We start from the raw sequence: 24,035 nt of genomic DNA, 5'->3' as shown, positions 1-24,035 counted from the left end.
TGATCCAAGATGAGCAAGAAAAAGTAGAGTCAGGGTTTATTTACTGCCAGCCAGACTGATGAGCTGATGGACTGCAGGTTCAGCAGGTGTGTTTCATCAGTAGAGATCCAGAGGAGATACAAGGGACACAACAGTTTTTTCTTTGGTTGTGACAAACTGAGACAAAAGACAAGAAAGTAACTGATATTGACAGACGAGTTAAATCATGACTTCCACACAGGATGACCATGAAGTTGGCTATTCAACCGAAACAAACATAAAGTTGCAACATAAAGTAATGTTTACTTTTGAACTTATCTGTTGTCCTGCAGAAACGCACTTAGTTAACATTTATTCTGGAGATTTGATTAATTCAAATTCAGAAAAATGGAGGAAAATATCTTTCCATGTTCACCAAAGTCCAACCTACTGACAAGCAATTTTTTGACAAGAGGGCAACCCAGCTACAACGTGTCTGTGCTAGTCGGGCCTTTAAGAAACTGGGTCACTGCTCTCCTGCAACTCACAGGATCTGTAGAGAAGCAGGTTCTCTTGACTCCGCACCAGGTCTGAATAAAGGGAAGATCCTGGTCTTAACCCTGAGCGCTGATAAAAATGATAAACTACACAGACGTGGTGGACTTTCTGCAAAGACACATCTCGTAAAGGAGTAGATTAGAGTCCTATCATCCACGTCGTAGAAACAGACCAAGCCTCCTTCGTAGTCCACAAACACGCCGACCTTCTCAGGGTTTTTAGACAAGGACAGGACGACAGGAGGATTAGCGTTAGCCTGGCAACGTCCCCAGTACGACCCCAATGTCCAGCATCCGTTTTCAGGGCTGAGGGACAGAGCGACATCCTTCCTGCTGATGGACTCTCTCGTCACTCCGACCTCCCAACCTTCTTGACCTTTTAGCAGAACTTCGTAGTAGAATCTGCCGGAAGAAAACCCCTCGTTTCCGAGAACATAATGATAAAAATCAAACCTCACTGGTTTGTTGGGGACTCTCCTCTTCGCGCCTCCATCTCTCACTTGTTTCCTGTCCTCTGAGAGGATGAGGGAGGGGTGTGCCGTGTTGGGGTCCAGGTTAACATTTATTGCAAACTGACTCGGGATTATCCCAAGATCAGCATCAAACAACTTCTCTGCTTGCACTGGTTTCTCATTGGTCTCCTCTTCATCTACCAGACTGAGTTCTCTGATAATGTTTTCCATCTGTTCATCAAGAGTCTCCTCCATCTTGGCCACCGCGCTCCTCACTCTGTCTAGATGCAGGAGATGGTGTTTGGTCGTTGAAGGGGAGGAGATGGATGGAAGGTCCTGCAGGAGCCTAAAGTCGTCCTCGGTCTTTGAGAGCTCCTGCAGCCAGATTCTCGTCCGGTTGTCCTCTGCGATCTCCAGCTGCAGTTGTCTGATGAGTGCTTTGGACCGCCTCTCTGCTGCTCTCTGCTTCTCCTCCAACAGCTCCATCAGCTTCACCTTTCTGGACTCCAGTGCAGTGAACACCTTGATGGTTTCTGCTTTCGTTCTTCTCACTTCCTGCTGATCTTGCATCATTGAGCTCTTAATCACACTGACCTTGGTGCACTTCTTGTTCAGCATGCAGCTGACTTGTCTTTTCATACGCTGCAGCTTTGTCTTCCTCTTCTTAACCTCGACCTCTAAAGAGACGAACTCATGCATCACGTGGTCATTCTTCAAGCACATGACGCAAACACAGCTCTGCTCTCTCCTGCAGAAGAACTCCATCACCCTGTTGTGTTTCTTGCACACCCTGTCCTCCAGGTTCGACACAGGGTTGATGAGCTGGTGCCACTTTAAGGCCTGGACTGTGTGATGAGGCTCCAGGTGGGTGTTGCAGTAAGAGGCCAGACAAACCAGGCAGGATTTCAGAGCTTTACCCTTTGTCCCGTGGCAGAGGTCACAGGGCATCTCCCCAGGCCCGGCAGGTGAAGCGCCGAAATCACCTGAAGCTCCCATCCTGTAAACCTCCACCATGTCTCTGAATTCTGTGTTGACTCGCAGCTCGGGGAATCCAGGGAAGTCCTCCTTGCACAGCGGACACTGGCTGACGTCACTGATGGCCCAGTAGCCTTCGATGCAGGCCTTGCAGTAGTTGTGACCACAGGGGGTAGAGACGGGCTCAGTGAAGACCTCCAGACAGATCGAGCACAGAAACCGCTCTGCAGCCGGGGAGGTGTTGAGTGCTGAGGCCATACTGGAAGAGAAGGAGAGAGTAGAAACGTGGTCATAAAGCTGATTTAGTTCATCCTGAGAGGACGTGAAGGAAACTAAACCGTCCATCAAGTGTTTGATTCGAGAAGTGTTCGTGTTTTATCCACATCCTCCAGTATTTGTTCCCCTCGTGTGTCCTGACTTAAGTTTCGTTTCTCCTGAAGTCGCTCACTTCTATTGTAGTTCAGTTCTGCTGCACTTTGAGCTCAGTTGTGTTTACACGTCTTTTTTTGGTTAATAATTACGCCTGTCTGTCGCTGAGACACCAGAAAAAGATAAACTAAGGTACATGTTATAATGAGGAAAGTTTAGCGTTAAAAGAAGATATATTGATGTTATTAAAACGTACAAATGTATTATATCATAAAATAAAAACCCACTTTTGTTTTTGTTTTGCTGCTTGACCCTGAACAACATCTGATCGCGTCACCACGGTGCTCAAACATGAATCTCACTGTACCCACACAGAAAAAACTAAGTTATCGTTCAGGGAGTCCAGCCTGCCATCAGCTCCAGATTTATTGATTTCATGATCAATGAGTAATCTCAGTATACATTCTGAAATAACAAGAAGTGATTTATGGCAAACATAAACACAAAACTCACCTGATTGGACGTCACAGCTGCAGTTTTCTGTGGATTAAAGCAGGAATGTCAGCTGGACGGACGTGTTCTGTCTCAGGTTTGTTTCCTGACGGCGGAGTGGACACTCCTCCCTGTTCTCCGCACTGTACGTCAACATTTATTGGACAATGGGAACTTTTCAAGAAGCCTAAACCCTTGAGACAACTGACGGGATGTTTTCAGAAAGTAAAGACAAAGAAAACAGAAAGATAAATCGAATAAACACAATTTTCAATTCAGGAAAATCTCTAATTGTGACATTTTGGTGGAGTTTTGTTATCTTTAGACAATGTAGGATTGTATTTAACTTTAGTTAATATTTATTTCACTGTTAACAAGCAATTAAGGATTTGGAAAGTTTTGCACAGTAATAATTTTTGGGGAGTCGAAATAAAAAGATTGTAAATGATTATTATTTTTTTGTTCTGTCTTTATCAGAATAATAATGTTACTGCGCAGCTTTTATTCAGGAATCTGTTCATTTATTTTGTGTTGTTTGTGCTTTATATCTTAAATATAATCATCGCGTGACGTCAGCACGCTTCAGTGACGTGAACTGAATTAAAAGAGAGAGAGAGAGAGAGAGAGAGAGAGAGAGAGAGAGAGCATCAGAGCATCAGTGTTGTGATCGGAGGCTCAGCACAGAACAACCAGCGGCTTGTCTTCAGGTAAAAACACCTTCAGCTCTCATGATTATTGTTGATGATGAAGATATTGATGATGAAGATGATGATGATGATGATGATGATGGTCTGTCGGTGTCTCGTGCTGTTTCTGTTGACAGACGTGGAGACTGACCGTGTTTCTGCGCCTGATTCTCGTGTTTGTTGAGACAAATTGATCATCTTCAGTTATTTTTCGTATCTGTCTGATTTCCACGTGATTCCTTCGTGTCTGCGGTGTGTGCGGGGCTCGTGTGTGTGCGGGTCTGCTGTCTGTACGTGCGGGGCTCATTGTGTGGCTGCGGGGCGTTTTTCCTCCATCCTGCTCTTCACTACGCACATTGGCACAAAACAACCCGCAGCTGTCGCAGTTTGGATCTTCGGTGTTCTGGATGATAAATCGTCTCTGTGCGGGTTTGAAGTCGAGCTGTGCGGGACGCTGCCCGCCTCCTCTCTGCGGGTTTTTGCGGTATTTTGTGCGTCAGGTTCGGTTTGTTGTAAAATGGAGGCTGGATGGAGGAGGAGGAGGATGCTGCCATGGCCTCCCTCCTCCTCCTCCTCCTCCTCCTCCTCTCACAACCTGCTGTACACATCACATGGCGATCACACACCGCAGAAAACAACATAAATCTTCATAAATAATCAGTTTATTGATCATATTGTGGATGTGTGCGGGTTGTGCGGGGCTCAGAGTGTTTCCAGTTCTCCCAGTGAGCCTGAGTCTGTTCAACCAGAGGACTGATCCACCACAAGGTCACTGTCAACACACAACCTGCAAGAATAATATATTATAATACAATAATTAATCATATATATTAGAATATATATAAATGCGTTCAACCTATCTGTCAGTTTTAAAGTATTTGTATTTGTATTTGTATTTTCTGCTACCTCATTTTTCCACTACACTACATTTACATTTATTTGATTACTTTAGTAACTTAGCAGATTACATTCTGCATCAGAGCCAAAGTAACTCATTGTAACAATATATACAAACATGGAAATATGTTTAATTTACTTGTACTTGTATTTTTAATCATACTCGAGTAGAAGTAAATATGTGGTGTTACAATATTAGTTTGATAAAAGTGAAAGTCACCCGTATGAATAGTAATCGAGTAAAAGTCTAACAAGTATTTTATATATATATACTTCTACTCAACTACATTTTGCAGCAAATATTGTAGTTTTTACTCCACTACATTTATTTGATTACTTCTGTCAACTAGTTACTTGGCAGATTAATATCAGATACTTTAAGACTTTTACTCGAGTACATTCTTACGGGTGACTTTCACGTGATATTTTAACACCGTATCTTTACTTTTACTCGATTATTAATGTTAGGTACTTTTTTACAACGCTGATTGTTGCTGTTTTGGCAGATTACTGTGTGGATTACTGAACAGTAATGGAAGAAGTAATATTAAAATACTCTATTACAAGTTAAAAGTCCTTCATTCATTTTTACTGATGTAAAAAATATGAAAATCACAAAATGTGCTTAAAGTAACAAAAGTATAAATACTCATCAGGCCTTCTGGAGGTGTCATGTAATGTAACTAAGGACATTTACTCAAGTACTGTATGTTAATATAATTTTGAGGTTCATGTTCTGCTACATTATATTTCCTGAGTATTGGACCCTGAGATGGGTCGACCCACAGAACAGAACAGAACAGAACCTCCTCAGGCTGAAGGAAACTTCTCACAGGTGTTTAGAGACACTATGATTGATTTTGATTTGATTGTTCTTTTAAATGATCAAATATTAATATACTCCTGTATCGATCGGGCATAGAGTTGATTTGTGTGTGTGTGTGTGTGTGTGTGTGTGTGTGTGTGTGTGTGTGTCTGTGCTGACTCACACCGTCACGTTGCGTAACCTTTGTCGTGGCCTCAGCCGAGTCCGTTCTCAGCTGACTGTTGTGTTCACATGCAGAACTCAACCGGCCGAGACACAGATTACATAAACAACACACACACACACACACACACACACACACACACACACACACACACACACACATAATGACTCTATAAAGGTGTCAGCTGGAAGTTTTCATCAGATGTTTTTTGTCATCGTTCTCACGTGTGCTGTCGCTCCTCTTCACCTGAGGATGTCGAGCTGATCCTGAAACATCTCTCTCATCAGGACCAATCATCCTGCAGCCGTCACATCTCCATCTGCAGCCTGACAGACAGACAGGAAGCTGCGTCTGTCAGACTCATTGTGATCTTGTGTTTCTACAGATCAGAATCCTGATGTCTGATGCAACTTATAGCAACTGTTAGCTTAGCACGTAGCCGCGGCTGCAGACAGTAGCGGCGTCAGATTAAAGGACAACAGAGCTGCTGATTGTGTGGATTAAACTGAACAACTCAGACTGTAGAGACGTTTGACACGCCTCATCTGACCTGTTGATCTGTGTGTGTGTGTGTGTGTGTGTGTGTGTGTGTGTGTGCACTAAGCCTCTGACACGGGCAGACAGATGAAGAGGATGTTACTGGTTTCACTGGCTTCTTGTCTGAGCTGAGTGCTGCTGCTGAGTGTGTTTCTCCTCTGTGTGACTCATATCTGATGGTTTCTGATCTGATCGTCGCTCTGACACACTCGCCAGAATAAATGTTGGCAACGTGCATTTCTGCAAACCACAGAAGTGTTTACGTCTGATTCGAGGGCCGCACGATGACTTTGTGATATCGGTTTTTGATTTTATCAGCCTTCTGTGTGTGTTCTGCTGTAATCAGCTGCTCGAGACAGTTTTAAAAGCTGTGTATCTAAATATTAAATTACCGTTAAAGCTGATGTTTCACTGATCAGTCAGAACTTTGTGATTCACTGGAATGTCAGCTGGATTTATTCATCTCGGCTGGGTTCGTATCTGACTCCAGTGGATGAAACACATCAGGTGTGGAGTTAATCTGCAGACTCTCCACTTCAGGATCACTGTGTTGCATTGCACAGTATACCTGCATCTGTTGCATCAAACATGGCTGCAAAATGTTCAGGTATCCAGAAGTTTCACACCTTTAAATGAGAAACACTGATCCGTCCCCTCCAGCTGCCGACACGAGAGTCAGCTCATAAACGAGTAACGAGAGCGAGATGTAACACGTATCGTAGAGATAAAGGTGCGTTTGTTGCTGCTGCACTCAGATATACAAGCTGTTATATAAATCAGTTTCATTTCTTCCATCAGGGCCGCAGCTCATCAATATGTTCCCTGTCGATCGATCTGTCAGCGTCTCGTCCTCCATCACAGAAACATTCAGTTTGCCGTCACAGAGGAAGAAAGAAACCAAGAACATATTCACATTTAACGAGCTGGAATCAGAGAGATTGAAGATTCATTTAAAGATCAGTTCATTAATAGAATAGTCGGTGAATAAGTTAATATTTGAGAACTAATCGATTCATCTCTGCGGCTCACGCTGCTGAATGATCCTCGGCATCGTCATCGAGAGCTGTCTTGAATTTATCCGCCGTGTCACGAGACATCGAGTGAAACTTTCACTTGAGGAAATATAAGTGCTCATAAATTCATCTGTATGTTTTCTCCCTCCCTTCATTCCTTCCTTCCGGGATGTCTGGTGATGGAGGAGGAGAAGATGGATGGTGGGATGATGGAGGGAGTGGCTGCTGGATGGATTTCAGCGTCTCGTCCATTTGCTTAAGTGGAGAGCAGATTTAATCCAGTGGAGCCTGTCGACGGCTAATGATGGACAGGGAGTGTTAGCATTAGCCCTCTTTAGCCACTGCCATTATCAGTGCGATGCTGTGGGTCCATTAGCTTCTTTTATCACACACACACACACACACACACACACACACACACACACACACACAGATCTAAACATAGCGCTCGTCTGGTGATGCAGAACAGGAGCAGAGGGAAGAGAAGAAGAGGTTCAGTGCAGGAATAACATCTGTGACTGTGTGTTTCTCTCTCAGGCCCGCAGCATCCTTCATCATGACTAAAGAGGAGAACCTGGAGGTGCAGGAGAAGGAGAGGCACGACCGGGAGGAGCAGGAGGAGGGGAGGGTCCAGAGAGAGGAGGAGGAGGCACTGACCGAGGAGGAAGAAGAGGAGGAAGAGAAAGACGAGGAAGAAGAGGACGAAGACGAGGAGGAGTACGAGCTGAAAGAGGAGAGGGAGGGGGAGGACAGAACCGAGGTGGAGGACGAGGAGGAGGACGAGCAGGAGGACGAGCGGGAGGAGCGGGAGGAAGAGGAGGAGCCAGCGGCCGGGCAGGAGCCCGAGGCCGACCCGGAGCCGGAGCCGCTGTCAGTGTCCGAGTACCAGAGTCCAGTTCACGAGCCGCGGCGCCGAGCCATGGTGCACCCGTCCGCCCAGGCCCCGCTGCCCAAAGACTACAGTACGTCATTCCACCTTAAATACACACTGTCATCCTCCTCCACCCAGGCCCCGCTACTGCAACATATCATTCCACCTTAAATACACACTGTCATTCTCCTCCACCCAGGCCCTGCTGCTGCAACATGTCATTCCACCTTAAATACACACTGTCATCCTCCTCCACCCAGGCCCCGCTGCTGCAACATGTCATTCCACCTTAAATACACACTGTCATCCTCCTCCACCCAGGCCCCGCTACTGCAACATGTCATTCCACCTTAAATACACACTGTCATTCCACCTTAAATACACACTGTCATTCTCCTCCACCCAGGCCCCGCTACTGCAACATGTCATTCCACCTTAAATACACACTGTCATCCTCCTCCACCCAGGCCCCACTACTGCAACATGTCATTCCACCTTAAATACACACTGTCATTCTCCTCCACCCAGGCCCCGCTACTGCAACATGTCATTCCACCTTAAATACACACTGTCATTCTCCTCCACCCAGGCCCCGCTGCTGCAACATGTCATTCCACCTTAAATACACACTGTCATCCTCCTCCACCCAGGCCCCGCTACTGCAACATATCATTCCACCTTAAATACACACTGTCATCCTCCTCCACCCAGGCCCTGCTGCTGCAACATGTCATTCCACCTTAAATACACACTGTCATCCTCCTCCACCCAGGCCCCACTACTGCAACATGTCATTCCACCTTAAATACACACTGTCATTCTCCTCCACCCAGGCCCCGCTACTGCAACATGTCATTCCACCTTAAATACACACTGTCATCCTCCTCCACCCAGGCCCCACTACTGCAACATGTCATTCCACCTTAAATACACACTGTCATCCTCCTCCACCCAGGCCCCGCTACTGCAACATGTCATTCCACCTTAAATACACACTGTCATCCTCCTCCACCCAGGCCCTGCTGCTGCAACATGTCATTCCACCTTAAATACACACTGTCATCCTCCTCCACCCAGTCCCTGCTACTGCAACTAATCATTCCACCTTAAATACACACTGTCATCCTCCTCCACCCAGGCCCTGCTGCTGCAACATGTCATTCCACCTTAAATACACACTGTCATTCCACCTTAAATACACACTGTCATTCCACCTTAAATACACACTGTCATTCTCCTCCACCCAGGCCCTGCTACTGCAACATGTCATTCCACCTTAAATACACACTGTCATCCTCCTCCACCCAGGCCCTGCTGCTGCAACATGTCATTCCACCTTAAATACACACTGTCATCCTCCTCCACCCAGGCCCTGCTGCTGCAACATGTCATTCCACCTTAAATACACACTGTCATCCTCCTCCACCCAGGCCCCGCTACTGCAACATATCATTCCACCTTAAATACACACTGTCATCCTCCTCCACCCAGGCCCCGCTACTGCAACATATCATTCCACCTTAAATACACACTGTCATCCTCCTCCACCCAGGCCCTGCTACTGCAACATATCATTCCACCTTAAATACACACTGTCATTCTCCTCCACCCAGGCCCTGCTACTGCAACATGTCATTCCACCTTAAATACACACTAACATCCGAGATACACCACCTGTGATACCACCTTAATTATGCGTAACATATTAAATACACAACACTACACAACCCTCAACACTTCACACTGTCATTCCACCTTAAATACACACTGTCATTCTCCTCCGCCCAGGCCCCGCTACTGCAACATGTCATTCCACCTTAAATAACCACTGTCAGTGCCTCTTCACCCAAAGACTACGATATACCACCTTAAACACATCATTTGTACCTCTGTGTTGACATGTTATTGTTGCTGCTGGGTTCATTAACCAACATGAGAATCGTTCAGCTTGTTGTCTGTGTGTGTTCTGTTCGGCCCGACTCGGGGACACAAACACAGTCGGTACACAGACGCGCTGCGGCCTCAGTCCGCTCTGATCCAAGATGGATGAAGTGGAACAAGAGAAGAATCTGTAAGAAGCAGCGACCTCAGAGGACGTCAGCACACACAGTCAGTGTACTGATGGATCAATAGCAGCTCTGAGGCCGCTCTGCGTGGACGACGGGCTCATTGGTATTCATCAGACGACCCGGAGGAGCCCGACTCCATTATACACTCTGTGTGTGTGTGTGTGTGTGTGTGTGTGTCCTCAGTTCAATGAGCTCGTTTAAACTAATTACTGACTCGTGTTTATTATTTTCCTGCTGCTCATTCTGACCTACAGACAGTAAAAACATATCTGAGTCAAAAACGTTATTTTACTTTGTGAGTATTTTGTGTTATTTCCATGAAAACAGCTTTTTATAACTGTGCAGTGAAGACGACGACAGCGACAGTGAGAGAGGAGAGCTCGGGTCACGGACGGACTCTTAAATTAAAGAGGTGGTTCTGGTTCTGGTTGAAGGACTCCTGCTCTGTGGAGCTTAAAGTTTGTTGTCAGGCTGATTGTTGTTAGTCAGTGAAATGAAATCTGCCTCGGAGCTCAGACTGCAGCGCTGGCAGGAAGAGAAAGTGCCGAGCTCACGGCCGACTTCTGATCTGATGAGGGGGACAGAAAACTCTGCTCCACTCCTCTAGTCCTGCTCCGACTCTTCCTCTGCTCCTCTTCACGGTCTAACTGTTCCTTTTCTCCATCCGTCTCCAGCCTTCACCTTCTTCGACCCAAATGACCCGGCCTGTTTGGAGATCCTCATGGATCCTCGGACCACCATCCCCGAGCTGTTCGCCATCGTGCGTCAGTGGGTTCCACAGGTGCAGCACAAGATCGACGTGATCGGCAACGAGGTGAGAAACACGAATGCTAACGTATCTTTCATTGTGTATCACATAGAATATATTTATCAGCTTCTGCTGCGAGAAGATTTGCAGCTTTTCAATCCTGTTTTTGTTTCCTCACGATGAGCTTCTTCAACATCCAGGAAAATCAATCAGACTTTATTTGTGTTGCTCCGGCTGGAGACTTCCTGCCCGGTGGAGTCAATATTCTACATCCATCAATATTTACCTCTTCATACATCTAGTAACATTTTAAGATAAATTAAACAATAATTCTGTCACCAACACTTCTTAACAGACAAGTATGTCAACAAAGAGGCTGTAGTGATCAATACAAGGACTTAAAATGTCTTTCTCCATCATTTAGACAGTTGTTAGCAACCGCTAACCGTTTCTAACACACTTTAACTTCAGCTTTATAAATAAACTGTGTGACATTTTTAATGATGGATGTTGAAGAACAACGTGTCAACACTTTATTTCAGGCATTTAACTAAAAAAACACGTTGAAAAAAGACTTAAAGAGGAGAGAACAGGATGTGCTAACATGCTAACTGACGTCCTGGTTTAGAACTACAGACTGCTGCCACCTGGTGGTATGGAGAGGTATTTCCTCTCACGCAGGTGTCGCGTTTACAAGCCAGTTGACCATCAGCTGTAGTCTTTGTTCAGCTTTTTGGCTTCTAGATCTCTGATGTTGGTTTTGTGTGTCTGGGCCTTTAAAAACAGGAGAGCATGAAAACAGAGAAGGATGCTGCATGTGAAAGAGTCCAATTAGAGAAATAGCCACTCCTAATCTGTTCTTAGTCTTTCAGATGACAAAAGGCACATTTAAAATCTGAGTTTTCCTGCCAGCTAGCTGTTAAACATAAAAGAAGCTAATGCTGAAGCTAAAGAAGCTAACAGTGCCACAGAGGACTGCAGCTCTCTTTTGTCCGCTGGCTGGAAACCTTGAAGCAGTCGTGTTCTGCAGCTGCCCCAGTCGTCCTGGCAGGAGGCCTGAATCCACACGAGGCCGTCATTGTCACATTGACCCAGATTCACACACACACACACACACACACACACACACACACATGCAGAGATAATGAACAATGAAATCCCTCCGAGCGTGGAGCTGGTATCAGACCCGTCAGAACAAAGCCTGAATGTGATCTTGACATTTCACATTTCATCCTTTTCTAATCATGAGGAGCAGAACCGAGCTGCAGTTTACTGATTTCATGACTGATTTTCATGCCATCATACCATCGACTTCACTGCAGCACCTGTTTCCGTCGTATTAACGCTATTAAAATAATATAAGAGATAACATTTAGTTAAATCATAATAAATGTTTGTTCCACGGACCAAACCCCCATGACTCATCATCTGTGTGTAATAAACAAACAGGATTTAAGCATAAAGGTGTGAAAACATTTGACACATTGAGACACTCTGTTGTCCTGATGGGAGGTGAGTCTTCACGCTGTCACTGAGACAAAGAGACAAACTGGCTGCTAATGACCCAGTTAAAATGGCTGCATGGAGAGAGAGAGAGTGGTGCAGAGGGAGAGAGAGAGAGACAAGAGGGGAACAGAGAGAGGAGAGAGAGATGGAGAGTCACTGGAGCTCCACCATGAGTCAGCAGGAAGCTGAGTCAGCCGGAGGAATCAACAACACGGAGCGACGGCGACGCGACTCAGAGCGAGGACGAGCGATGGAGTGAAGTGTCAGACAATCGCTGACATCCATGTTGGAGCTCAGTCCTGTAAACTGTGTGATGAAGAGCAGAGATAGAGTGAAACTTCAGGTTCTGCTGCTGAACTTAAGGGTTCTTTTCAACCCCAAAATGTTGATGATTGAATGATGATATTAAATCAGGTGAAGTGTCGTAGTTCTGGAGCAGAGTTGCAGCAAAAAACCCTCCAAAACTCCATTAAAACTTAGCAGAATCAGCTGTTAGCACTTCCTGTTAGCAGTGAACCTGTGGATGTTCAGACAGCTGTCACTGGATCACTGTGGTACTGAGGAGAACTTAAAAACGTGATGTTTCTAAGGCAGGTTCTGCACATTCTGACGAGCGTCCTCCTCCTGATGATATAAAGTCAGATGTCTCCACAGCTCGTCTCCAGAAGCCCCTGAGATCCTAAACTGATTTAGAAAGACGTTATTTCACCCCGAGGGCCTCGTGCACTCGGTCCACACTGACAGTTGTGTTTAATCAACTGAGGACCATAATTGAGGAAATCGACTTTAAAGCTACTGAAGCCACAAACGAGTCGCCTGTTTTCTCCAGCTGTAACGAACACATAAACACCTACAGTGTGTGTGTGTGTTGTTAAACTGCTGTGCTGTGTGTTTCCCGTCTCAGATCCTGAAGCGCGGCTGCCACGTGAACGACCGCGACGGTCTGACCGACATGACGCTGCTGCACTACAGCTGTAAGGCCGGAGCTCATGGAGTCGGTAAGAGGTTTATTTGAGCCACGTCTGAATGTTTATTCTGATTATTAACAGAAAATCCAAAGAAAATATCTGAAACCAACAAGGAACCGATTCTACTAATTATTCTCTCCTCACTCCTCAAAGTGTAGTCGAGTCAGGTCATTTTAATTTATAGTCTAAGACCACAAACCTCAGTCCGGTTCTCGTTGTGTGTGCAGGCGACCCGGCGGCGGCGCTGCGTCTCAGCAGTCAGCTGATCTCTCTGGGCGCCGACGTGAGTCTGAGGAGCCGCTGGACCAACATGAACGCTCTGCACTACGCCGCTTACTTCGACGTCCCGGAGCTGATCCGAGTCCTGCTGAAAGCGTCTAAACCCAGAGGTACACACACCGTCAGCTCCTCACTCACTGTTTATCGTTACCATTAATTATGGTCATTATTTTGTAATGAGGGACTTCTTCTTCTTCTTCTTCTTCTTCTTCTGTGGTTGTCTCCTCAGTGTTGAACTCCACATGCAGTGACTTCCACTACGGTACCGCTCTGCACATCGCTGCCTCCAACCTCTGTCTGGGTGCAGTTAAATGCCTGCTGGAGCACGGAGCCAACCCCACCGTCCGGGTAAAAACGCCTCACCTTACTTTACTTTTGGAGGCAGTTTAAGGTGCAGGTGCCTGCTAACACCTGTAGGAGGCAGCACATCAGCAGAGGAGCTGCTGTAAAATCATCAACATGCACGACAAATGTCAGACGGAAATATTGAAGATACCTGCTGCAACATTTTACACACATTTGTGCAGACACAGCTCCTTCAACACACCTGTGTGATGTCTCCCTGCAGAACGATAAAGGCCTGGTACCAGCAGACGTGGTTCCCGACCCGATGGACATGAGCCTGGACAAGGCCGAGGCGGCCATGGTGGCCAAAGAGCTGAGGCAGCTGCTGCTGGAGGCCGTCCCTCTGAGCTGTAACCTTCCCCGAGCCACGCTGCCTAACTATGACAACATCCCAGGAAACCTGATGCTGTCCTCTCTGGGGCTGAAGCTGGGAGAACGCGTGTTGCTGGATGACATGAAGGTCAGGGGAACAAACAGTGAACTCAACTGTGGTCAGGGAGGATCAGGGAGGATTGTAAGAGCAAACCGAATGCAGCAGACAACCGCAAAATGCAAAGAATGACTTGTTTCAGTTTACTGTCCTGTGTTTGAGCCACTCGTAACCTCAGTGCTTTATCCCTCAGACCGGCACTCTGAGGTTCTGTGGGACTACAGAGTTCGCCAGCGGTCAGTGGGTCGGCGTGGAGCTCGACGAGCCGGAGGGAAAGAACGACGGCAGCGTGGGCGGCGTCCGCTACTTCATCTGCCCTCCTAAACTTGGTAACAGCCAGTCTGAGACGTCTTCTGAACACAAATCAGACCATCGTTTCTCTTTGAGGTTTCACTGTATTCGTCTTTCTTTCTGCCCTGCAGGGATTTTTGCTCCGGTGTCAAAGATTTCCAAAGCTGTGGATCAGACGCCTTCATCCGTCACCTCCACCCCCAGAACCCCCCGCATAGACCTGGCCTCCCGCCTCGCCGGGAAGACCAAGAAGGAGAAGAAGGAGAAGGAGAAAGTGAAATGTAAGAACGATCTAATGCAGTTTGTTTTTTATCAGTCAGTATTTTAGAGACGTTGCTGTGAGAGCGTTGTTGTCTGTGCGTCCTCAGCCCAGAAGAAGAAGACGTCAGTAGCCAGTCTGGATCCAGACGGACTGAACGTGGAAGTTGGAGATCACGTTCTGGTGGCTGGACAGAAAAACGGCATCGTTCGCTTCTACGGCAAGACCGACTTCGCTCCAGGTCCGTCTGCTTCTCCACACTGAACACTGCACACTGCTCGCTCAGTAAACACAGAAACACTGAGCTGGGTAGCAACACGTGACATTGAAATTGAATTTAAAGTTCAACACTGTTTAAAAATACAAACACAGCAGTGTCAAAGTGGAGCATCCGGCTCTGTGGCGCAATGGACAGCGCATTGGACTTCTAGATAAACACAGAAGAAGTGATTCAAAGGTTGTAGGTTCGAGTCCCACCAGAGTCGAGCTTTATGAATGGCCTGTTTATCATAAAGTGCCTCTGTGGTGGTCCAACAAACAGTCAAATCGGCCACACAAGAAAGTGGCACAAACTTAAAGATCAATGGTACAACAAAAAACTAAAGCACTAAAGCATTTGTAAGGAACATTAGGATGTGTCATGGTTAGCGACACATGACATTGAAACTTTATTTAAATTTTAATAACTATTTCAAAATAGAGTCACAAGTTGATCAAGATAAAGATACTTCTTGTCACTGTAGAAATGTCTGTTTCAAAGGTTGTGGGCTCGAGTCCCACCAGAGTTGAGCTTTATAAACAATCTCAATAGTCTGTTTATCATGAAGTGCCAACAAACAGTCCGGTACTCGGCCACACAAGAAAGTAATTCCTCTTCCAGAGATGGTTTCTTCAGCATGAAAATTTCATCCTGTTTGAGTAACATTTGTCACAAACGTAAATATCAATGGTGCCACAAAAAACACAACAGAAAATGAAATCCTACCTCAGTTCTAAGGAACATTAGGTTGTGTCATGGTTAGCGACACTTGATGTTGAAATTTAATTTAAATTTCAAATACAATCACAAGTCGATCAAGATGTTCCTTCCATCAGACAGACTTTATCAAAATCAACTTGAACCCAGTTTTTCTACATTTCTGCATTAAATCATCATTGATAGTTTTTGTCAGTGTAGAAATGTTAATTTGAAAAAAGGCTCTGTGGCGCAACGGATAGCGCGTTGGACTTCTAGTGAAACGTAGGAGAAGTGATTCAAAGGTTGTGGGTTCGAGTCCCACCAGAGTCAAGCTTTATAATTGCTTGTTGGGCTACATTTAGTTAGTTTTAGTTAAACTAAAAGAAGTGTCATCGGCAAATGTTGAGTTCAAGTCCTACCAGAGTTCAGCTTTACAGAACTTCTTTCATCAGAATATTTTACCTCAGTCATTATTTATGTTTTGTGCCACAAATTACATCAATCAAAATAAACACAGTGTGTGAAAAAAGAAGTATAACACCTTTTGTGGTTCCAGAGGAAGCCTCCAATGATGTCTCTTTAAGGTTAAGTTGCATTGTGGGTAACGCAGGCGGCAGTTGGTGAAAAGGAGGAAAAATGTGTGGAATAAAATAGGTGACATCACTCAGGTCCAGTTTGCTAAGACAGAACCGTGTAGAGTGAAGAATCATTAGGCTCTGTGGCACAATGGACAGCGCGTTGGACTTCTAGTTGGTTGCAGGAGAAGTGATTCAAAGGTTGTGGGTTCGAGTCCCACCAGAGTTGAGCTTTATAAACAATCTCAATAGTCTGTTTGTCCCCCACATTTCATCCTGTCTGAGTAACGTTTGTCACAAACGTAAAGATCAATGGTGCCACAAAACATGAAACCATGCCTCAGTTGTACAGAACATCAGGTTGTGTGATGGTTAGCCACACTATATTTGAAAATAACCCTCTGATGCTGATGTTTCTACCATCAGACATCGACCTTAACTTCTGTTGGCCGTAGAAATGTCAAACTGTAGAGGAACCAAGTGAACATAGAATTACACGTCTGCATGTTAGCATTAAGTATATTAAAAATTGGTCTCTCTGTTTTCGATTTGTGGTACGGGAGTGTTTGCATGGTCTAGACTTCTTCTTCCCTCCTGAGAAGGTGAGAGTTGACCCGAGCTGTTGTGTCCCTGCAGGGTACTGGTTTGGTATCGAGTTGGATCAGCCGACAGGAAAACACGACGGCTCGGTGTTCGGAGTCCGCTACTTCAGCTGTCTGCCCAAATACGGAGTGTTCGCTCCGCCCTCGCGTGTGCAGAGGTGAGACGCCACAACACCTGGAAAAAAAGTGTTTTATTTACTGATCGTTGGTTTCGTCTCTCTGAACCAGGATAACATCGGTCCAGTTTTCTTTCCTCTGAATTTACTTCGGCACCAAATAACTGTTTTCATGGTTGTTTTGTCAGAATCGGAGGTCCTAAAGACGGATCACAGAACGACAAATCCATGGTGAAGAAAGTTCATCAAGTCACCAGTAAGTCTCTTTCACTGTCTATCAAGAAACGATTAATTGATTGATTATTTAACGTCATTCCAGAACTCTCTACACAGTAAAGATATATTTGCTTTTTAACTTAAAATATATTTAGACAAGAGGCTGCAAGAGTTGCATTACTGCTCAGTAACTGTAAGACGAGTCCGAGGTCGATGAAGACCTTCGTAACAACGGGAGGAACATGAGGCTCTGTGGCGCAACGGATAGCGCGTTGGACTTCTAGATAGACACAGAAGAAGTGATTCAAAGGTTGTGGGTTCGAGTCCCACCAGAGTCGAGCTTTATGTATGTGAAAGGTTGTTAAACTCCCTTCACACTGGGCCACATGTTGCTCCTTGTGAAAGTTAAATTGAAAGAAGTTTCATCACCATATGTTGGGTTCAAATCCCTTCACAGCTCAGCTTTACAGAACTTCACAGTGCAGGAACTTTTAGTTCAGTGATCATTTGTACAGTTTTGTGATATCTTCCACAAATTGCATCAATTAAAATAAAAACAGTGTGAAAAAAGAAGTAAAACGCCTTTTGTGGCACAAGAGGAAGCCTACGATGATGTCTCTCTAAGGTTAAGTTGCATTGTGGGTAACGCAGGCGGCAGTTGGTGAAAAGGAGGAAAAATGTGTGGAATAAAATAGGTGATATCGCTGAAGTCCAGTTTGCTCAGACAGAACCATGTAGGGTAAAGAATCATGAGGCTCTGTGGCGCAATGGACAGCGCATTGGACTTCTAGTTGGTTGCAGGAGAAGTGATTCAAAGGTTGTGGGTTAGAGTCCCACCAGAGTCGAGCTTTATAAATCATCTTAGCTGCCTGTTTATCATAAAGTGCCTCAGAGTTTCTTCTCCAGTCCAACAGAACACAACGCTACGTTACTCCACCACTAAAGAAAGTAGTTCCTCTGAACGACTTCATGTTCCAGAACTTGTTTTTTCTTCACTGAGCTTAAAAAGTCATAAATCAACTCTTGAATTAACAGTTAATATTGTTACCCGGTGACGTCGTCATCATTAACTGACTGTTATCATCTGTCTGTGTGCTGCAGTGTCGCAGCCCAAGCGTAACTTCAACACGATGCGTTCTCCTAAAGACCTGACCTCCGAGAGCTCCATATCCAGGTGAGACGTCTTCTAGGTGTTTCATAACAACAGTCTGACTTTGTCCTGCTGGCTGAGACAAGATCAAATAACATACATAATGTATAAATGTTCCCCTCGAGTGATTCAACAACAAACAAACAAAAGATGGACATTCAGTTTGTGTCAAACTGTTAGAAAGGTCTCTGCTGCAGGCTAACGCTAAGCTAGCTGTTTGTACTCGTGTTTACAACTAAATAATGAATAATTACAGAAACTCCAACAAGTTTCTGATGATGTGAGCGATCTTACCGTCTGTTTGAGTTTGTTACTAAGACCACTGTACCCTCCTCTTCTTCCTCGTCCTGCTTCTCTTCTTTCTCCTCCTCCTCCTCGACTCTTCCTCCTGTCGTTCTCCTCCTCACCTTCTCTCCTCCTCCTCCTCGTCCTCGACTCTTCCTCCTGTCGTTCTCCTCCTCACCTTCTCTCCTCCTCCTCCTCCTAAACCCCTTCCCTAACCCCCATCCTCCTCGTCCTCCTCCAGATTGCTGTTCTGCTGTTGGTTTCCGTGGATGCTGCGTGCGGAGATGCAGTCCTAACCGCGCCCTCCTTCCTCCTCCTCCACTCCTCCGCCAGATCGATCTCTCCGCATCTTCTTTCTCTTCATCTTTTTACGTTTGGTTTCCTCTCTTCAGACTTTCACAGTCGTGGGTCAAACTTCTCGTAGTGGAACCTCCTCCTCCCTCGTCTCTCGCTCACTCTCGCCCAGATCCCTCTGATTTAGCCGTTCTATAGCAAAATCTATAGTGCCTTGTATCTGATCAAAACGTCCTGCATTCCTTTAATCAAACTGAGAATCCAGCTCTGCTAAAGCAATTCCCCTAAAATATTCTCTTTATACGTCTTTTTGTTTACCTTCAGCAGGTCCTCATCTCATTGTCCCGGCTCGGTGTTTGTCCATGTTGTGTCTTTATTTGGGGCAAAAAGATAAAAAACAAAAAAACAATCACATAACGTTAGTTTGTGCTGCTACGTCTTTTGTTTTTGCTGCTACACGATTTGGGTCTTAAATCATCTTAAATCAGGAAAGAATTCTGATGTTCCGACTCGCGTTTGCATCCGATCCAGTAACGTCCTCTGTGTGAGTCTGTGAACACAAACAGTAATGAGGTTTTGCCAAATGACATGATTGTACGTCGTCCTGAGAGGGCGACAGAAATATGAAACTCGTACTGGAAGCATTGATCCTCTTAGTAGCTGCTACAACAAGAAACAGCTGATCAGTCGTGTGAGTTTAATGATCGCTATGTCAGATCTTCTCAGCAGAGACGTGTCCAGCTGTCTTCTTTGAAAAAAGGTGAAAACCACCTGAAGCAAACGTCTAAACTTTGATACTGCGGCTAATGTGTGACACTGATTCTGCTCAGAGTGTTTGCAAACTGAAGTACGAAACGTTTCAGATATCAAGTTGTGCAGTCGGTGGACTAAATGTCTCTGTACAGGAACTTTGATACGTACGTGTTTCAGATCGTCCCTCCACTCAGAGAGCCCTGGTTACGTACGTAACTCTGAGCTCAGAGTCAGCGCTTTAGTTCCATCCTAGAAAACTTTAACTTTAGCCAGCGTGTGAAGAACTTTTATCACCTGCATGCTTTAATCTCAGAGATCAAACTGAAAACAGGGTTAACCATCGACGTTGTGTTTTATCATCGTGTTACAGTCAGGTATTTTTTATCTTAACCGTCAGGACGTGAGAAAACAAAAAGCTTCTTTGGGTTCCAGTCACAACAAAAGGGAACGCATCTCTGTAGTTCATATAGACGGCGACTTTTTAATAGAGTAACTTGAATTTAAGTTGTTGCCCTTTCACAACATTTCTGAACACGCAGAAAAAAACAGGTAGTTTAGTCTTTAATAGATGAAGAACTGTAGTTAGAAGTTATAGTGACTGATCGCCTTAGAATAACTGTCATAATCAATCAGTGTGTTGCCAAATACAAACATTGGTCCATCTAGTTAGAGTTAAAATATAATGTTATAGAAATCTTATGAAGAGCTGCAATCGTAATCTGACGTTAACCAAAAGTGCTAACAGACCCAAAACTATGATTTTCTTTGACGCAATTTAAATAACAACGTTTTCCGCCCCGCTACGTGTGATATTAGTGTGATTGTGTTGCTAAAAATACGCTTTTTTTAGAGCTTTTAAACAGCATTTAATCATTTTGGAGTTTTGTTAATGATAATCAGCTGTACAGCCCTTCATGACAGAAACATTCTCCTCCATCTTGGAAATCTGAACCCTGATAATCTCTCCAGATGATATTTGTAAAGTTTCCCTCCCGACTTCTCTTCCTCTCTCTTCTCTCGTCCTTCTTTCTCCATCTAAAAAAAGACTTTTTGTGAATGTGAGCATCTGCGAAAAAGACAAAACAGAATCACAGTTAATCTAAACTTACAGTAACGTGTGTGCTTAATGTTGAAATCTCTCTCTCTCTCTCGAACTATGTGCATAACTGAAAAACAGCAATATGTAAAACAGTGTACTGATCTCTGTGGAAATGGTTCCTGTGTTAATGTTTCTTTACACTCTGTGAGCACACGAACGCAGAGAGACGAACACGCTTCACGCTCTGACGGCCGAGGCTGCCGGAGACGAGACGCCAAAGAACCAGAAATCAACCTGTGGACGTACGTTAACGACTCAGTGAGCGGTAGATTCAACGGCTCGAGAGCTGGTGGGATTCTTGTTGAGCAAACTGACCTCAGCAGGAAGCAAATATACAGATAACTTCACCCAAAACTCAGCTGCAGGAACGTTACAGCTGCAGGTACACGGTCACATTTACTAAGACAGAGGAAGTTTGTTTTACAGCTCCAAAAAGACGTGTTTAAAGTTTAATTTAGTATATTTTGGATGTACGACATACAGATCTCAGAGAACCAATGCCGTGTGAGCAGAAGTCTTGTCTGTCTGCATCAGCGTTAACTGCAATTTGTAATGGATTCCATTTATCTGGATCAACACCAAACATTAACGGGGTTCATTCTGGGCTCAGACTCGTCCTCTGTCAAAGTTTTGTGGAAATCCTGCTGACAAACTAACAAACCGACCAACAAGCGAACATAAGTAACCTCTGGAAAACATCTGCGTTGACTTTATTGTTTGGTAAAATCCCCAAATCTGCTCTTGAATTTTGAAATCTACCTTCCGTCCAGTTGCTTTTGGTTCTGACTGGTTCTGTCTGACGTCCAGCTGGTTGTCGGTTTGTCTCTGCAGCCTCGGCTACAGGAAACACTTTGTGGTTGCTCCTGCACACTGCTGTTGATAATTGTTCTTTTTGTGCCCGTGGAATCAGCTTCAGCATTATACTGATGACAGCTACAGCGCCTGCACTCATCAACCGGCTGCAGAGTTTAGTCGGGCTGCGATCGGACCGAAGCTTTTCATTCTTGCTCAAACTTAAAGCTGCTACATGAGACAGCGAAAAGGTCAAACGATGTAAGTCGTTCTTCACTCGACTCTTCGGCTTTGTTACGCGCTGTGGGTCGAGTTTTGTGTGAACGGAGCTCTCATCAGTTTAGCACTTTGAAGATAAACTCCTGAGCTGGTTTCACGTAATGTTGAAGTGTTTTTTGGTTCAGATCAGCTGGTTTAATCGGCGTTCAGGTGAATTGAACTGCAACAAACAGAAGTGGAAAATAGCTGAGAAAAAGCCACAGACAGTTTGTAAATCCTAACTAAGATTTGGTAAACTAGCTGACAGAAACAACCAGAGTTTCACTCCCAAAATGATTCGTTACATGATGTTCCTGCAAATTCCAGCTTCGTTCAGGGACTGAAAAAACTGCTGAATTAAGTCCACATTATTTATTTGAAATCCAGATTTTCCACATCTGTCTAACTGCAGTCAGACACAAACTCCACTTCGAGCCACTTCTCTGAAGTATAACACAGACTCCAGGTTCTTGAAGCTGTTCTGAAGACGATTTCTTGAGAGTGAGGATACGATACGCAGATGACTCACACCTCTACCTTCCTACTGTACATTGACGCTGTTAGCTTTCCCCCCGCCATCCCATTCAAACCCGAACAAAAAGTCCGATGAACTGAAGTGAATCCACATGTCGTCGTTCACATCTGTTTATAATTTCACACACAGATTCACCGGTGTTGTTTGCTAACGCTCCACAGAGTCAGAGTCAGGCCCGGCCGACTCCTCCACCTGTAGGTGGATGTAGACGTGAGTGGAGCGCAGTGACGGTGAGGTTTGTCTTTGTACAGTAAACGTACCGTACAGTTAAATGTCCCAGTGAAGCCTCTGTCGGTTTGAACTCTTACTGCTGTGTAAATGTGGAGCTTTCTCTGGTTCGGCCACTAAGTGTCACTAGTGAGTCTCTGGTTAATCATCTCACAACAAACAGAATCTTACAGAAGCTTTTCCTCGTCACATATTCTCTATTTGTTTTTAGCTTTGAAGGACTTCTGTCTGTTTTGGCTCTTTAACTACAAACTACTGAATGTTTGCTTGATTTCTGGAGGATCATAATCAAATCTGTCCTTCAGTTTTCAGCTTTAACGACTGATGAGGTCGGTTACCGTTACAACTTATATCAACACGACTAAAACAAAGTGAAACAGCTTCTTGACATCTTTTACATCAGTTAAGTTGCTAAACTGATGCCAGAAGTAATGTTACATTTAAACGACACAACTTTGCACAGTTTAACCAACTTTCCGCTAAAGAAATGCAGCAAGATTTATCGCAATTAGATTGAATAAGTAGTTCTGAACTAAATAAACAAGAGTCCAGGGTTTGTGTCCTGGTCCAGTCTGTGGTTAACGTTACACACAGATTGTGATTTTGGTTAAACTTTTACCTTTAGTCACGGCACAAACAGACCGTTATCTGAAACATTACAACAAATCTCTAATTAAAATGCCTTCATCCTCACAACATGATGTCAAACTTAAAGACGAAGGTTTTATTCTGAAACGTGAGAAACTTTTTTCTTGAAGATCTTGTAGAAACCTTCGGCCAGATGTTGACTGGATTTTGGATTATCTCTCTACATTTCTGTGGGCTGATTTTCTGTTGGAGGGAAATCAGTGAAACCCTGATGGAGGATTCTGGAGAATGATCACCAGAAACATGAAACATGTGTGATTTGTAGCTGGTGAGCTGAAACATTCAGAACCTTTATATTCTCTATAATCGATCGGTGTTCGTGTCTGAGAATATAAACTCATTCTCATAGAAACTAACTCAGCACTGGTTGTTTTAACATTAAGAATATACAGTATATAGCCTATATTTTGATAACTTCACTAAGTGTACTTTTTGTTCTCCGGTTTTTGTAGTGTGTGTGTGTGTGTGTGTGTGTGTGTGTGTTACTTCGTGCTCGGTTACAGTCCACGTGTGAGTAACTCCTGTTTTCAGAAAGCGTGAAGCTGACGGACGTTAACGAGGAAACGGGAGAGAACGAGCATCGGACGTCCTCACCCTGACAGACACTCACTGCATGCTCTCTCTCTCTCTGTAACTTTCTCTCTCAGTATTTTCTGATTTTGTTTTTTCAATATGTGTAACTTCTTCTCATCAGCATGGAAGTGCTTCTAATAATAACAGTGACGACTCTATGAATATAATAAAGATGTTGTTTGTTTGTTTTCAGGTCTCTGCTGTCTGTTGCTTTTAAAAACATTTGGGAATTTAAAACTGAAGCTGAAGTTATTTAAAGCGT

At 44.6% G+C, this 24,035-nt stretch overlaps 2 protein-coding genes, 1 long non-coding RNA gene and 5 other non-coding genes across 9 annotated transcripts; 6 read left to right on the top strand and 2 right to left on the bottom strand.

Annotated features, from left to right (window-relative positions):
• Window positions 1–394: 394 nt before the first annotated feature.
• LOC115571914 (E3 ubiquitin-protein ligase TRIM39-like) lies at window positions 395–2,994 on the bottom strand. The gene is made up of 2 exons (XM_030401558.1): window positions 2,825–2,994; window positions 395–2,201 (listed from the first exon to the last, which is right to left on the bottom strand). The coding sequence occupies exon 2, from the start codon at window positions 2,198–2,200 to the stop codon at window positions 503–505; it is 1,698 nt and encodes a 565-aa protein (XP_030257418.1). The 5' UTR covers window position 2,201; window positions 2,825–2,994; the 3' UTR covers window positions 395–502.
• A 407-nt stretch (window positions 2,995–3,401) lies between these two features.
• Window positions 3,402–23,966, top strand: clip3 (CAP-GLY domain containing linker protein 3). 2 transcript variants are annotated; one of them, XM_030401548.1, is made up of 14 exons: window positions 3,402–3,510; window positions 7,463–7,887; window positions 10,540–10,679; window positions 13,024–13,117; window positions 13,315–13,476; window positions 13,596–13,714; window positions 13,935–14,171; window positions 14,335–14,470; window positions 14,564–14,713; window positions 14,801–14,932; window positions 16,861–16,984; window positions 17,131–17,198; window positions 18,260–18,332; window positions 18,835–23,966. In XM_030401548.1, exons 2-14 carry the CDS (start codon window positions 7,482–7,484, stop codon window positions 18,887–18,889), a joined length of 1,896 nt encoding a protein of 631 aa, XP_030257408.1. In that variant the 5' UTR covers window positions 3,402–3,510; window positions 7,463–7,481; the 3' UTR covers window positions 18,890–23,966. The 2 variants fall into 2 exon arrangements, with proteins under 2 accessions (XP_030257408.1, XP_030257400.1); XM_030401540.1 differs by having other exon boundaries at window positions 13,935–14,225.
• Window positions 8,025–9,133, bottom strand: LOC115571943 (uncharacterized). The gene is made up of 3 exons (XR_003982007.1): window positions 9,011–9,133; window positions 8,597–8,962; window positions 8,025–8,145 (listed from the first exon to the last, which is right to left on the bottom strand). It is a non-coding gene; the product is annotated as an uncharacterized LOC115571943 (long non-coding RNA).
• On the top strand, window positions 15,085–15,176 carry trnar-ucu (transfer RNA arginine (anticodon UCU)). Its single transcript is given in 2 exon segments — window positions 15,085–15,121; window positions 15,141–15,176. It is a non-coding gene; the product is annotated as a tRNA-Arg (tRNA).
• trnar-ucu (transfer RNA arginine (anticodon UCU)) lies at window positions 15,888–15,979 on the top strand. The gene is given in 2 exon segments: window positions 15,888–15,924; window positions 15,944–15,979. It is a non-coding gene; the product is annotated as a tRNA-Arg (tRNA).
• trnar-ucu (transfer RNA arginine (anticodon UCU)) lies at window positions 16,362–16,453 on the top strand. The gene is given in 2 exon segments: window positions 16,362–16,398; window positions 16,418–16,453. It is a non-coding gene; the product is annotated as a tRNA-Arg (tRNA).
• Window positions 17,405–17,496, top strand: trnar-ucu (transfer RNA arginine (anticodon UCU)). The gene is given in 2 exon segments: window positions 17,405–17,441; window positions 17,461–17,496. It is a non-coding gene; the product is annotated as a tRNA-Arg (tRNA).
• On the top strand, window positions 17,912–18,003 carry trnar-ucu (transfer RNA arginine (anticodon UCU)). The gene is given in 2 exon segments: window positions 17,912–17,948; window positions 17,968–18,003. It is a non-coding gene; the product is annotated as a tRNA-Arg (tRNA).
• Window positions 23,967–24,035: the final 69 nt, after the last annotated feature.

The sequence above is a fragment of the Sparus aurata genome, chromosome 2 (genome assembly GCF_900880675.1).
Source record: "Sparus aurata chromosome 2, fSpaAur1.1, whole genome shotgun sequence".
Classification (NCBI taxonomy): Eukaryota; Metazoa; Chordata; class Actinopteri; order Spariformes; family Sparidae; genus Sparus; species Sparus aurata.
Note: the sequence above shows the minus strand (reverse complement) of the source record. Positions and strands in the feature narration are given on the sequence as shown.

Bases quoted from the DNA above. Each gene is read 5' to 3' on its own strand.
- LOC115571914 (XM_030401558.1), bottom strand. From the start codon at position 2,200: ATGGCCTCAGCACTCAACACCTCCCCGGCTGCAGAGCGGTTTCTGTGC.
- clip3 (XM_030401540.1), top strand. From the start codon at position 7,482: ATGACTAAAGAGGAGAACCTGGAGGTGCAGGAGAAGGAGAGGCACGAC. The intron at 13,477-13,595 runs GTACACACACCG...TTGTCTCCTCAG, and splicing joins GAAAGCGTCTAAACCCAGAG to TGTTGAACTCCACATGCAGT. The intron at 13,715-13,934 runs GTAAAAACGCCT...GTCTCCCTGCAG, and splicing joins GAGCCAACCCCACCGTCCGG to AACGATAAAGGCCTGGTACC.